Consider the following 16,149-nt stretch of genomic DNA (forward strand, 5'->3'; position numbering starts at 1 on the left):
GGGAGGGAAGACATTAAATACACCATTGTTCAGTTGAATAAATACCTAGCTGCCAAGCACCTTTAATTCCCAATTGATGGATAATTTCAAACTGCTAATGTGCAGATCAAATATATATTCCTTAATTTTAGTTATTAGAAATACAATAAAGAAAAACTTCAAGCAGCGGCATTTTGAATAAAAGCTGCATGAATATAAAATGAATAAAGGTAAAATTTTAAATCAGTGAATTATTGGTTGCAATATTTTAGTTAATTAAATTTCAATATTTTTGCTTTATTGTGTTAAAACTCAGGATACATATTAATTTTTCAGTCACTTCTCTTGATTACATAAAATATTTTAATTTGAATAAATATCCAATTTTATTTTACACTTGAATCTTCTCTTTTTTAGAAAACAGATAAATACAGCAGCTACCCTGTATATCACACAATTTATGAAACATTTGAATTAGTTGAGAATTTTTATGACCCCACATTTAAGAAACAGCTCTCTGTGGCTCAATTACGAGGAGCACTGGTATATGAGCTTGCAGAATCTATAATCATTCCTTTCAATATTCAAGACTATGGAACAGCTTTGGAAAACTATGCAGCAAGTATCTTCAATTTATCCAAGAAATATGACCAGCAATTGAAAGATGAGGGGGTATCATTTGGTAAGACATTTTATAATCTTTAAGGTAGTGCTTGATGATATTATCTTTTATGATCAATAGATACTGTTTCATTCTAGAATTAGTCATAATTACTTATTTTGCCTAACTAATTCTTTTACACAAAAATGAACATCTACTTAATTAGGAATCTGATTTAATCTGATGTGTCTAGAATGAATCCATTATGGCTGAGTTAGTGCTACAAGCAGTGGATTGGTAAATATTCCTTATTCTATACTGCCTTTAAGAACATTTTTCACTTTTACAAAAGCAAAGTGAAGAAATTGTAAAAATATTGAAAATTAGAGAAGACCACCAGTTCTACTACATATATGTATTAAACATTCTTATCACTGAATATTTCCATTAGTGTTTGTGTAAATGAATAATTATTTACATAGTTATAAGCTATGTAAATATGTTATAACTATGTAAATATCTTTCTTTTTTTAACTGGTCACTCAGTTTTGGTTCTACTTCATATATCTCCTATAAAGTAGGGATTAAAATATAATGTAGAATAGTAGCATAGAGTATTGGGTCTGGAAGATTGCCTAAATTAGATCCCAGCTCTACCATTTAGTCTGTGTGTTCTTTGGAAAGTTACTTAACTTCTCTATGCCCCAGTTTTTTGTTTTAAGAAGTGAAACAATAAAATGAAAGACAATAATATGTCAATGATTATTGTGGAGATCGTTAAGTAATATAAAAGCAGTGGTGGTTAGCACTGTTCTTAATAAATGCTGCCTATTATTACTATTTTATTATCACTTTATTTTATTATTCGGGGGGACTTATTCTTATATAACAAAATTGTAAAATATGTACTGTTTACTCTGTCGAAAGTGCTGTTATTTTGGACAGATTGTATTATAAGACTTAGTCAAATACTCAAAGATTAAAATCTTATGTGGGCAAGGAGAAGACAAAATGCATAGGAAATTAGAGGGTACACAGAGTACTATAGCACAAAAAAGTGTTATGGAGTGGTCATATGTTATTTTAAGTATTATTACATAAGTGTTAGTAATCTTTATGAAGTTACAAAGAAAAGAGGTATTTTGATATAGAAATAAAATAAAGCAAAGAAAATACAGAGAATTGTGGTTATATAAATGATTGGGGTATCTCTGCATGGTGAAGGAAATGAAGAGATTAAATTAGAGAAATAAGCAGAGTTAACAGGAAGACAGTCCTTGATATTTCTTTGGCTATTTAGCATACAGTTGCCTTTATAAGTGCCCAGATTTCCTTTTGGCGGAATTATGTCTTATCCATTTGTATAAATCAGGGTCCAATCAAGAGGCATAAACTACACAAGCTCAACAGAAGGGCTCCCTTTAAATGGTATTCATTCTTCTACCAGCTTACCGTGTTTGGGACCTGGTCTGCTCTGTCAATGCCTTGCTCTGCTCTATTTTAGTAATTTCTTCATTGGTGACTATCCTTCAGATGAAATATTTTCCTATCTTTCAACAGTATTTCTTTTTTTGATGTGTACTACTTCTTTCACTATTTAAAGTCTTCATTTAGTGCCAGTCAAAAACATTAACTTGGAAAATGTTTTCAATGAAGAAGAAAGGTCTGATGAATTACCAAATGAATGAACACAAAATTGGCATTCCCTGTCTTCAGTTCTCCATGCCACACAAATTAATTCATTGTGCTATCTTATCTCCTGAAAGTGGCTTTTGCCAATATTGTCATTGACCTGAGTCACTAAATTCTAGGAAAACATTTCCATTCTTATCTTGACTCCAGTACATTTTTCTTTTTCTTTTTTGCAATACTGGGGATTGTGCCCAGGTAGCTTTACCACTGAACTACATCCCCAGTCCTTTTTATGTTTTATTTTGAGTTAGGGTCTAAGTTGCTGAGACCGGCCTAGAACTTGAGATCCTACTGCCTCAGGCTTCTCAGTCACTGGGATTACAGGCATGTGCCACTGTGCCTTGTAACTTCTGTTATTACAGTTAAAATTAAAAACTTCAATACTCTCTTCCCTCAGTTTCCATCACATCTGTTATTATTTAAGCAAGATTTAAAACACAAGTAAAATTGAAGAAAATCTAGGATGAAAAGACCCAGTTTTTCATTCTAAATGTGTTCATATTGAAGGTACCAATTATCAGAGTGACCTAAATAGAAATCCTGTTGTCTGAGCTGTACATGCTGTATCCATAAAATGAATACTTTATGTTATACTTTGTCTGCATATGAATGATGCAAATAGCAAAACAATAATGTATTGCTTAGAAGCCGGGTGCAGTGGTTGGTGTATGCCTGTAATCCCAGATACTTGGGAAGCTGAGAGAGGAGGATCACACATTTGGGGCTAGCCTCAGTAACTCAGCAAGACCCTGTCTCAAAATTAAAAATAAAAAGGGCTGAGGATGTAGCTCAGTGGCAAAGCAACACTGGGTTCAATTCCCAGTATCCATCAATCAACTCCTGCTTAGAAAACATGAAAAACAATAAATTGTAGCATTAAAAAAGTCTTGAGAACCTAATTTGTAAACTAAAGAATAGTTTAACCCATCAAACCTGATCATTGAGTCTGGATATATCAGTTTGTCACAGGTTGTCTTTTGAGTAAGATCTTAAATGTACTGCTTGGAAATTAAAATTGAGTCGGGCTCAGTGTTACACACCTATAATCCCAGTGGCTCAGGAGGCTGAGGCAGGAGGATCAAGAGTTCAAACCTAGCTTTAGCAAAAACAAGGCGCTAAGCAACTCGGTGAGACCCTGTCTCTAAATGAAATACAAAATAGGGCTGGGGATGTGGCTCAGTGGCCAAGTACCCCTGAGTTCCATCCCTGGTGCCAGGAAAAAAAATTGTTATTGTTTTAATCCAGTAACAATTATAGGGATTATCATTTATTTATAGCTATATATTCAGTGTTTTATGTGGAGTAATTGTCCTAATAAAAATGTATTAAATGAATATATAAAGGAATGAATATTGGCTTTGGGTAAATTATAGGTCAAAGAATTATCTATATTCTAAATTTTTGAGTGGTAATTTCCTTAAGAATAATTTTAGCCATTTAAAAAATTCCATACAATATTTTTGGTGATATATTCTGATACTTTTCATGAATCTACAAGAAGATTCAGTAACAAAATAGTTTCAGCATCTATTCCATCACATTAGTGTGGAGAGGACAGAAAATGAAATTAAAATATGACTCACTAATGCCTGTAATTTTTTTTCTCTACTTAAAAAAAAAAAGACTCCTTGTTTTCTGCTGTAAAAAACTTCTCAGAGGCTGCTTCAGATTTTCATAGAAGACTCACAGAAGTTGATCTTAATAAGTAAGTTTCAGATGCCTACTGTTTTGAAGAATAATCTGGTTGAAAGAATGAACTGTTTTCACTCGCTTAAGCATTCAGCTCTAAATCACTGCTATTCAAATTATGGTCTGCAAATCAATAGCATGACCATTACCTGCAAGCTTGTTAGAAAGGCAGAAATCAGAGCCCACCCAAGACATAGAGAATTAAAATTTGCTTTTTAAAAAGAACTTCAGGTGATTCAGGAGATACTGTTGTAAATGGAAGTCTAAACACTTATTTCAATACAAGGGCCAGAAATGTGTTTTTAGGAGTTTGTGTTGTTTAGCTGGTATTCATTCATAGCTTTATGGGTTTAAGTGCATTTGTACTCTATTTCATTATAGTCCTTTTCCAACACTTCTATGCATCAATTTATAATTCTTTCTTTATCGAATTCATATAACTTGTTGCCAGTTTTAGCTTGAAAATAGTTTAAAAGTTATATTCAAAGTAAAACATTATGTAATAAACATAAATTGCTCCATACATTATAGTCCATGACATTACGTTTTCAGACTTAATCAGAAAACAGAAAGCTTTGCCAGTCATTTTTTTTTTTTTTCCTTTTGGTACCTGGGATTGAACCTAGGGGTGCTTTACTACTGAGCCACATCCTCAGTCCTTTTTTGTATTTTTATTTAGAGACAGGGTTTCCTGAAGTTACTTAGGACCTCATTGAATTGCTGAGGCTGGCTTTGAACTTCTAGTCCTCCTGTCAGCCTCCTGAACTGCTGATATTAAGGGCATGAGCCATCACACCTGGCTTTGTCAGTCATTTTAAGGAGACTTTCTTCTCCTTTGAATTGTAGGAGTGCCCAGGGAACTCAAGATGACAGTCTGAAAATTTCAAGTGCAAAAGGAATTCGCAGCCCACTGTTTCCTTCCCTTCTTGTGGACTCCTAAAACCTTCAGTCATTGTTTGCTATTCTGCCTTTATTTGGCTCATTTCTTCCATAGTAGGCTGAGTGACTTGTCAGAAACAACTTGGTAGTTCACCCTGTACTATCCAAAATGCCTAGCTGACTGTCTTCCAGTTCTTTTTGATCATCTTGTGGCCTTGAAAAACAAATCATTACCAGTAGGACTGTTATTATAAATGCCAGAATGATGACCTTGCTATGTAGTTTATCATGTAAAGAAGTACTAGATTAATATGCATTTTTGATTAAAAGAAAAATAAATTGATTTTAATTATTTTTCCATGTCATCTTTATTTAATATTATTTTAAATATGGTTCTATAGTAAAGGTTTTAATTACATATTTCTTGTTCTCAAAGTCCCATTGCAGTGAGAATTATGAATGACCAATTGATGCTTCTGGAAAGAGCATTCATTGATCCCCTTGGTTTACCTGGGAGACAGTTCTATAGGTAAGGAAAACAGTAGGGAATCCACTAAAGGGTACCAAATACCTCACTTTGACAAGAAAAAAAAAATACCTAAAGTCTGCTGTAAACTGTGATTATTAAATGAATAGAGGGTGATTATGTATACTGAAAGAAACATGGGCATATTATGCATCTAATACTAGTATAATACATAATACCAAAAAATTACACATTTTTCTACAAATGGTGAGGATTAAATAAGAACTCTTCTAACAAAATTATCAAGCCATAGAATTTAAAAGGAGATCTTGGAGAGTTCAGCTAGTTGAACTATCTACATGAATCCTTACAGACTCTCAGTTAACATACAGGATGGGAAGCTTACTTCATGAGGAAGTCCAGTCTGTTAGAGAAAGTCTCATTATTACAAAACTTTCTTCATAAAGATCTGAAATCTATTATTCTGTAATGTTCTCCCTTTGGCCCAGATCTTTTCTCCAAAGTAGAGTAACATTTCCATATAACATTTTAGGTTTTTTAAAGATGGCTGCCATGTTCCTATAAAGAAATATAATGGTTTTCTTTTTGTATATCAGCATGTTTTCTCAAGGTCCTTTGTAAATTATGGCTTCTTGTGGAAATTAGAAAGGTCCTAAAATGTAAAGTCATAAAATATATGATCAAGTTCACTTACAGATGTGAGATTTAGTTTAAGTGGCTTCCATGGCTTTCCCATCTCAATTAAGATGATGTTAATTGCTAAGGCTATCTATCAACAAATAACATGCCAAAAATTGTTGTATACATTACCTTCCTAAATATCAGTGATTATTATTAACATTTAAGTAATTATAAGAAGTTTATGGAGCCCAGCTCTGTCACATAGTAAGTGTGAGCGAGGCAAAATTAAAGAAGCATACACTCAGTACATGGCAGTTAGTTTTATAAATTGTAAATAAGAACATAAATGTTTACTCATGCAAATGAAATAGGGCAATTAGTTAAGTATATAAATCAAAAAGTTAAAAACAATATCTATAGTCTTGTTATTAATCTCTTTAAATTTCTATTGTTTATAATCAAACATCTATTATTTTAAAATATAAAAATATCAGTCTTTATGGGAGCATATAGAAAAAAAGAGACAAGGCATTTTCATCACTCTCTCCTATATTTCACTCAGTCCCACTATTTTCAGAGAAATTCAGTGTTTATTGGGAATTTCTTACACACACACGTATATATATATATGAATGAATATATAAAATGTATGTATGTATATATATATATGAATGAATATATAAAATGTATATCATTATAATCTGTATATATTGTTTACATGTAAGTATGCATAAATTGTATTCATGTATATATGTATACATTTACTTATAATACACATATTGTCTGCATACATATACATGCACACATTATAATATGAACCTTTCTTTACTTAAAGATAAATGGAACCATATAGGAGTTTACATATTTTTTTCCCTTAATAATCTCTTTTAGCTTTCTATGTTACTGTATAGTTTTGCTCTTTTCATCTGCAGCCTACTGCTATATTATATGGCTCACATTTTATAATTTATCTTATTTAAATTAAATTTTTTTTTTTTTTAGTTGCGGATGGACACAACACAATACCTTTATTTGGTGCTGAGGATCAAACCCAGTGCCTCACTTGTGCTAGGCAAGCACTCTACCACTTTGAGTCTTTTCTCCCAGTTATTTATTACTATAGGACATAATAAATATATATGGAAGTAAGTTATTGTTGTGTCCTATTTGAACATTTACTATCTCCATAATTAGGACTTGGGATTTCAGGGTCTAAGGACCAATAAATTTTAAAATTTGATGAGGTTACTACAACCTAATCTCCAAAAAAATTACACTGATTTTTTAATTTTATTTTTTGGGTACAGGGGTGCTTTTACTATTTTGAGACAGGTTCTTGTTTAGTTGCTGAGGCTGGCCTCAAACCTATGATCCTTCTTCCTCAGCCTCTGAATCACTGGGATGAAAAGCATATGCCACTGTGACTGGCCTACACTGTATTTTTAAGATACATTTTTGACTATTAACTAAATATTAAAAGTATATTCTAAAGTAGTTACATAATGGAGTTTGTCTACTGCAGTGGTATAGGAATAATTTTTCCGTGTATGATTGTAAAGGTTACTTTATTAAGTGAATATATAATGTATTGCACCCTTTCACTTTCCCAAATAACTTCTGAAGTGAATATAGTTATGGTAGTAATTCATTTCCATTTGTTTTAAATAAGAATATTTTCTTTTAGGCACATCATTTTTGCTCCAAGTAGCCACAACAAATATGCTGGAGAATCATTTCCTGGGATTTATGATGCTATGTTTGATATTGAAAATAAAGCAGACCCTCATTTGGCCTGGACAGAAGTAAAGAAACATATTTCTATTGCAGTTTTCACAATTCAAGCAGCAGCAGGAACACTGAAAGAAGTGTTATAAGAAGGCATCAGCTAAGTGAATAACTATTAAAAGTGTTGCTGAAAGTCTGAGGATGAAGTCAGTCTTTTTGATGGCCTGTGAAGCCTGAGTGTTCTAAAATCTTGATTTTTAATGTCTACCAACAGATAAATGGATAAATTGTGGGAATACATATCCATAAGGGAATACTACTCAGCAGTAAAATTAAAGGAAGCAATGCTACTGGAAGACATTGTTGAGTGACAGAAGCTAGGCATAAGAGTACATAAGGCAAAACCATTTACATGAAGAAGTGTTAAACTAGATATAAATTGGTGATTGGACAAACGACCGGAGGGAAAGGATGGTGACAAAGATGTATGGAAAATCTTTCTTGGATAAATGTGTTTTCTGTATCTGGAGCTGTTACAGCAGTGTACACATTTGCCATACCTCATCAAACTAAAAATGTCTACATCTTACTGTATGAAAATTATGCCCTGGTAAATTTGACTACAAAAAATAAAGGTCTGGTAGAAAAACTGGGATAGCACATCTTCTCTTGTAAAATTACCAATGTAGTGCCAATTGTCAGAAAAAGTCAATAGTATCTAAACTTTTGATAAATTCAACTCTATTGAATAAATACATAAATCTAATAGGTGATGAGGTAGCTGCTCCAAAGTTCCAGTCTAGCTTCTATAAAGCATATCAGCATCTGCAAGTGTTTATGAAATCACAGAATTACAGGTGAACATAATTAAGTTTCAATTAGCTTGACTGTTCAACCATGTTACCAAAAGAGTTGAGAATCAAAAATTAGAATGGATTTATTGGCAGGCACACATACTTTAAAGAACATCAATTAGTTGATCCTTGAGCTTTTAAGTATAGAAATTAGTTTAGGGTAAAATAGGGACAACTCCAAGTTTGACTGCAAGGAGAAACTACATCTGCCACTCCTTACAAGGCCAACAATGTGATTTAATATAACAAAGAGTTGGGGTATTTAGAAACAGACATTTATAACTCAACATTACTACAGGGTGTCTCACCATTTCCCCATAATAAAATAAGCACACGTGTAACAGTAATCTTGAGTCATCAAGATAAATTTTGTGTCCCACTTATTCTATGAAAAATACCACAAAGTCTTCCGCTTTAAAAAGATAACAAGTTGGGGCTGGGGGTGTGGCTCAAGCGGTAACGCGCTTGCCTGGCATGCTTGGGGAGGCACTGTGTTGTAGAAAAGAGAGGATTAACACCCATGAGTCATACATTTCTACTATCCAACTGAGTCAATTATATATAACTGGACATCAGTTCCTTCTAACTCTATTAAATTATTTCTAAAGGAGACAAAACACAAAAGTTTGGAAATCTCTTGAAGGGTATTATTCCTGCTGGCAGCTTTTTTTGAAGAAATACACAGGCTAACCAGCATATGTGACTTGAAATATGTATTTAGGATAAAGTATTAATCTTTGCAACTTACTGTTCCTTTAATTGGCAAGTTATTTTGTTTTTCTCATCTTTCATCAACAATTGATCAGAACAAGCAGATATGTGGGAAACACTGTAATCAGTCCATGATACTGGATGTAGGGTATGTGCTATCCCATGTTAATTACACATTTGAATGTTTTTTTAAAAAATTTTCTTCCTGAGCATTTGATTAACAGTTGAGCTGTTAATCATTATTCCCCCAAGTGAACGATTATTTTTTTAAGAATACATAGAAAACAATAACAAAGAAATATATTGTTGTCAGTATGTATTGCCCGATTTATGAATGATTTTTAAAATCAAAGTTAAATAAGCCATACATTCCTATTATACTACAGTAATTTACTTTAGTCATCTAAAAAAAATTAAACATGTTTAATACAATCAGAAGTTATATAATATTAAAGTAGACCACTAAGCTATAGGCATGTGAAAGATATATATATATATATATATATACAGTTAGAAATTCTAAAAATTTGTTCTGTAGAGAAATTGAACAGAATATATAACACAAGGGTGTTTACTGCAGCATTTCAATGGGAGAACTGATAAAGTTACTGTATAATCCTAAAACTGATGATATATACATTTTAATTCATATGGTAAATTGTCTGTGACTTTTGTTGCCAAAAAAAAGTGATAAATCTAAATATAAAAATATCAACAAAATGTCAACAGTGTTTATTTTGGGGTGGCAAGACTCAGTATTTTTCTGGGTTGCTTAAGTTTTTAATATCAGGATATATTCCTTTTATAATTGGTAAAATAAAAAATTTCATTTTGAACAGGAAAAAGTATATGAATTTATGGGATGCAATACAGTTCACAAATATAAATCCTCTTCCAGGTTTCTAATTTAGCAGTTCTTCTGAGGATATAAATAATACTCACTTACATATACACACACTGGCCATCTGAATATTTTCCCGAAGTTCATACTTTAAATTAAGTATAGAAATTAGTTTAGGGTAAAAAGTTGATCCTTGAGCTTTTAAGTGTAGAAGAAATTAGTTTAGGGTAAAATAGTCACCTCCAAATAAATGATAGTGCTACATAGGTAAAAGCTAGACAGCCTTCCCTTGTTGTTGCTTTCTAACAATGAAGTCATTTGCTCTATATTCTCTTTTCTGACAGTCTGTCCTGCTTCAGCTTCTAAAGTACCTGGAATTACAGGTGTGCACCACCATGCCTATACCTCTACCTTTTCAATAGTTCCTATATTCTAATTTCCAATCTAATTAATCTAAATTCAGAGAAGCCATCTTTCACTTAAATGATGACTTCTCTTGAGATCATTCCACTTCCTTTTCTCCTTTATATCCATAATTATACTTAGAATGATCTTCCTAAATGTAAGCATACATGGACTATTTAAAATCTCTTCAATAGGGAGTTTCATTCCTGGGGATGTTGTAGTAACTGACAGACAATTGCTCCAGTTACAACTAGGAAAAATTGGATTGAATATATTTAGAGACAACAAATATTTTTAGAAATACTTTTATATTTTAAACTTTCTCAAGATATTTTCAGAGATTCCACAGAACTATGGAAGCACTGAAAATCAGAGGTGCTAACGATCTCTGAATACTTGGATAACTGAGATCACCAACTGTTTTCTTTCCAATTCTAAGCATTAGGGTAAAGTTCAGGCTTGGCATGGACTGAGCCACCTTAATTTAGGAGATAATCAACAGAGATTTTTGAAGGCTGTATTAACTGCAATGCTGTACTAGAATTAAGAGAAGTCCCAATCCAGTGCCGACATTTGCTTAGGAACTGGTGCAAGGGGTAGTAGCCATGCCATCCTTCCACTCTAGGTTTTTTTGCATTCTCATCTTCATGAATTTCCCTCCCCTCTGTTCAGGACTCTTGTTGCCTGTACTTCTATAAAGTGTACCAAATATGCTCCACAGCCACTCTTTCATTTATACATATAAAATTTATTTATTTTTGACACTGGTCTCACTAAGTTGCTAAGGCTCGCTTTGAACTTGTGACCCTTCTGCCTCAGCCTCCCAAGCCACTGGGATTACAGGCATGCACCACCACGCCCAGCTTGGCATACTTTTATTTAATGATCTTGTTTTTCTTTTTGGAATCTTGCTTGAAAGTAAAGTGTCTTTATTTGATCAGTTATCCCCAGCACACCAAAGATCACTTGTTGATGAAAACTAATTCAGCAAAGTGATGACTACACTATTAAAGAGACACTTTCATCTTATTAAAAACCTAAGTAAAACTTAAAATTTCACATCCATTAAAGCAGTTCTTCTGAGAGAAAAAAACTACTCAGAAATCTCAACACTTCAAGATTTTGACAAAACATAAATACAAAAAGTAGATAAACTACACAGACGTGTCCAATAACAATTTTATATGTGGTTCTTCATTAAAACACCAAGAGTTCAGGAACTGTTTTTTCTTAAAATGTCTTTCTCTTGTAATGTGATGGGATATCTTTCCTAACTTCCCTTGGTTTTACACAAGTTGAAATAATTCAACTTTGTGTGCCTCATATACTATATAACTTTAACATATTGCTTCTCTTTTACTAATTCAAACAGAACCATCTATGTACATTGCCTTCTAATTGTCTACACCTAACACAGAGATGTAAAGAAAAGTGACTCCCGACTGATGATCAGCCCAAGGCTATTTATAGGTACAAATTATTAGAACAAAATGCCTGTAGGGCACAAATTCATAGCCATGAGACTTTTACTTTCACTCAGTCCTGCAGTATCCATCCCTATTCTTGTTAACTGCTCACTGGCCCTTTAAACAGTTATTAAAAAAGTGAATGGCTCTTGGGGCTGGGGATGTGGCTCAAGCGTAATGCGATCGCCTGGCATGCACAGGGCACTGGGTTCGATCCTCAGCCCCACATAAAAATAAAGATGTTGTATCCATTGAAAACTAAAAAATAAATATTAAAAAATTCTCTCTCCTCTCTTTTTTTAAAAAAGTGAATGGCTCAATTGACTATTACAAAAACTGACAGCACATTCTTTACATAATAATTCAGTTATTTGATACTAAAAAAGGCAGGGATAAACTTCATTAAGATATGGAAGTCTATTTTTTGGTTTTGCATGTTGACTTGGATGTCTTGTCTCACTGTCCAAAATTTAAGGCCTTGGAGTCAAGGAAAACAAAAAAAAAGTTTTATTTAGCTTTTTCACTGCTCTGACCAAGACTTGACAAGAACAATTTTCGAGGAGGAAAAGTTTATTTCAGGGGCTCGTGGTTTCAGAGGTCTCAGTCTATAGATAGCTGGCTCCATTCCTCAGGGATTGAGGTTAGGCACAAATCATGGCAAAAGTATGTGGAGGAAAACAGGACAGGACATGGCCACCAAGAAGCAGAGCGTGCTCCACTCACCAGGAACAAAATACAAATCCCAAGAGGTTTGGCCCCATCCCATCATCCCACCTCCTCCAACCAACCCTACCTGAGTCACCACCTGTAGTTAATCAATACAGTGATTACATTAAGGCCCTCATATCTTAAAAAAAAAAAAAAAAAAAAAAAAAAAAAAAAAACATTTTGCCTCTAAACGTTCTAGTGTTAATTATCTTGGAAGGAAACCTAATGTCTAAACCATAAGTCACTAATTTTGAAACAGAATCTCACCATTTTCCATCTGAGGCAAATTATGAAGGTTTCTTCTGTCTCTAAATGCAAATAACAGAACACAGTATATTCATGGAATGGTGTTAAGAGTAAATCAAAACCTGACATATTTAGCAAAGTGCTCCACACATTTTATTTGTGCAATAGCTATCAAGTTTGCAGCTTCAAGTTACTATTTGTGAAAAATACTTCTCAAATTCCTAAGCCTAGACAACTAATGTAATTTTTGAAGTGCCCTCTACTCTACTGAATTAGACACCTACTTTTCCTGAAAGATTTAATTTCCTACCTTAAAAAAAAAAAAAGGGACCAGATTTCCTCTGACCATCTTCCAATTCTGATTCCCATTATCCATTTTCATAGAATTTCTGGCTTTACAAATTTGTTTCCTTTCTCTGCCCCCTACTTCATCATTTGTGCTGATAAATTTTAGTAACCTTATTGGGAAACAAAAGGGACTTAAAGAATTTTTTAAGGCATCAAAAATGGACAAAGTTGGTATCTAGTAGTCTGGGATGGGTTATTACTAAAATTCAGACTTCTTTAGTGGGGAACCTAAAGTTTTACAAAGAACTGTAATTATAATGGTCTCATTAATTATAATAAGACTAAAGTAATGAACATTTTTAAAATGTGGCTTTTCTTGACACACAAAACTTGACACTTTCCTCTAAGAATCTATCATGGCTAAGTTGCTTTATCATTGCTACACACAAGATCAAGGTCTGTAATGGACTTTTGTTGCTTCTGTTCACTCAGCCTTCCTTTCCCATTCTTCTGATAACAAAAAGTTCTTTCATATGGAGGACCCATTTCAGATGGTTTGGGTAGCATACTATCAATATTTAGCATACACCTATATGATTCTATATTGGATTTACTTATTTCCACACTTGTATACTACATCATACTCAAAAACAGAATTATCATTGTTTTTGAATGAAAATAACATACCCTCAAAGTTCACAATGCATCAACTTTGCATTCCCAAAAGCTAAGTGATGCATTTACATTATGCCTATTTAGTTGTGATTTCCAAATTCTGAGAGCCAGATCCCTCACTGCAAGCTTCAGACCTTAATGTTGTCATCCCCAGATAGCTTATGTTGACTTGTAAAGATTTTTTACAGTCCTATTGACAAAATCACTTCCTCCAAAATCTTGTCTAGATTTTCTGTCTTGTTCTATTCTCATACCTAGGAGTTATCTTCAAGTTTCTCTCCAATACCAAATTCCTTCCATTTCAAGACACTGAGTCTCTCATATATCTCCTCTTACTGCTGGTTCCTGCTGTATTTCATGCCCTGATCCTAACTGATCTTTACACCATTTCTAAATGCTCCTTTTTATCAAAATGATCTTTCTATAAAATACACACTGTATTACAAATATAATAAAGAGATGAAAGGAAGAAGTGCTCAACTTTTTGAATATGCAGGTATCTAGACATGTTTTAAAACTAAAGATTACATGCACACACTGTAGTTGATAAAGTTGTTTCCCATGGGCAATTGGGTTAACAATACTGACACTGCAATATGTTACGTTAGAATTAAGCAAAGGGATATAGTATATTTGGAACTCATGGGAAGTTACAGATAAGCAAGGGAAGAAGGTTAGAATGATATGTAGTAATGAATTAAGAGACATATGAGTTCATGGTTAGCTTAACAAAGATACAGATGATTAGAAACACACAAGTTAGTAAAAACAGGTTTCCTTGCCTAAGGGCAAAAATATTCCAATTGCAATAAACATGCCTAGTACTTAAATGCTGGTTTTTAAACTATTCTCCAATAAAGAAATGGCTGACTCTTCAATTTGGATAGTAAACACACAAAATGAGCTCAGAATATCTTGAAATGCCACAAAATAAGTGTTCAAACACACACAAACACTAAAAGAAAAATCATAAACACACATAAAACCCAACAGTGAAACAACTATGCCAAAAATTTAAAATAGGAGCCATCTGAAAAAACTGTTAATAACTTGGAATAAATTAAGCAAAAGAAAGTAGCATTAAACTTTAACCACAAATATAAAATATCTATGAGTCTATACTAATACAAATGAATGACTAATGGAAAAAGAAAGATCTGTGCAAAGTGGCTTCTATATTCTGTCCTAAAGGAAACGGAAGAAAATAACTCCCCACGCCCTCATGAATATGAACTATACAGTAGGAGGAAGATCAACAGGGTGAATAAAAGAGATCTTCATAGAGCAAGTCAGTTGCTCAAATGACTTTGACAGTATGTATACCCATGATATCACAAGATGAGAATGGCATTTTAATTTTGTGTTTTTTCTTTCCCAAACACATAAATAAGTGCAATCTTTAAAAAAGCAGCTACACAAATCCCAATTGAGGGACATTCTATAGCATTCTCCACACCAACTGTCAGTGTTTGAGTTTAAGAAACTAAAAAACAAGGGGAAACACAAGAGGAATAATGACTAAATATAATGTGGTCTCCTAGACAAAACAGTTGAAGAAAAAAGACAATGGGCAAAAACTATGAAAATCTGAATAAAACATGGACTATAGTTTATAATGAATCAATACTGGTTCAATTAATTGTAATGGGCTATATTACACTAATACGTCAATGAAGGGTGAAATTAGTTGTGTACATAGAAACTGTAATATCGTCACCTTTGTTATACAAATCCCAAATTTTCTTAAAACAAAGTTCATTAAAAAAATAAGCCTACTGAGATTACCATGTTCTTAGTGGCTTTAAAATTTTGAAAATTTTACTGTTTATCAGAATCCAGAAATCATTCTGCACATCCTGGACCCTATTTCCAGTTTCTGATGTAGGTCTAGGTTTGGACCTGATAATTTGCATTTCCAGTAAGTTTCTACTGATAGTGACAGAGTTTGTCTAGAAATGGTATTCTGATAATCTTGGCCTGATGATGAAGTCAAAATTCAAATGATCCTTTACTATTTAGTCCCCATGTTTACAATCCTATCTTCCGACATTCTTAGTTAGATGTTCCAGACATTCCAAATTAAACAAAGAACCTGATTATATTTCAGTAGTTATGCCATTTCATTAATGCAGAAATATGAATTCTCATTTAAAAGATGTATTGTCATTAACAAAATGGCAATGGAAACTTTTATGGTATTTTGCACTGAGGATTCTGAGACTATTCTAAAAGTTGTCAAATAACAAGTGATAAGTTTTTAATAGGCTATTAAAACCAAACCA

At 33.0% G+C, this 16,149-nt stretch overlaps 1 protein-coding gene across 3 annotated transcripts in view; it reads left to right on the forward strand.

Moving 5' to 3' along the window:
• Naalad2 (N-acetylated alpha-linked acidic dipeptidase 2) overlaps positions 1 to 8,323 on the forward strand; it is a 43,857-nt gene extending 35,534 nt beyond the window's left edge. For 2 of the 3 annotated variants that reach the window (XM_078046856.1, XM_040285084.2), the window contains 4 exons: positions 397 to 661; positions 3,896 to 3,977; positions 5,277 to 5,369; positions 7,633 to 8,323. In XM_078046856.1, the coding sequence (XP_077902982.1) occupies positions 397 to 661; positions 3,896 to 3,977; positions 5,277 to 5,369; positions 7,633 to 7,822 (630 nt within the window). In that variant the 3' untranslated portion in view covers positions 7,823 to 8,323. Of the gene's footprint in view, positions 1 to 396; positions 662 to 3,895; positions 3,978 to 5,276; positions 5,370 to 6,950; positions 7,102 to 7,632 lie in introns of those variants that run through there. The other variant, XM_078046857.1, reaches the window with a different exon arrangement.
• Positions 8,324 to 16,149: the final 7,826 nt, after the last annotated feature.

This window comes from Ictidomys tridecemlineatus, chromosome 4, assembly GCF_052094955.1.
Source record: "Ictidomys tridecemlineatus isolate mIctTri1 chromosome 4, mIctTri1.hap1, whole genome shotgun sequence".
Lineage (NCBI taxonomy): Eukaryota > Metazoa > Chordata > Mammalia > Rodentia > Sciuridae > Ictidomys > Ictidomys tridecemlineatus.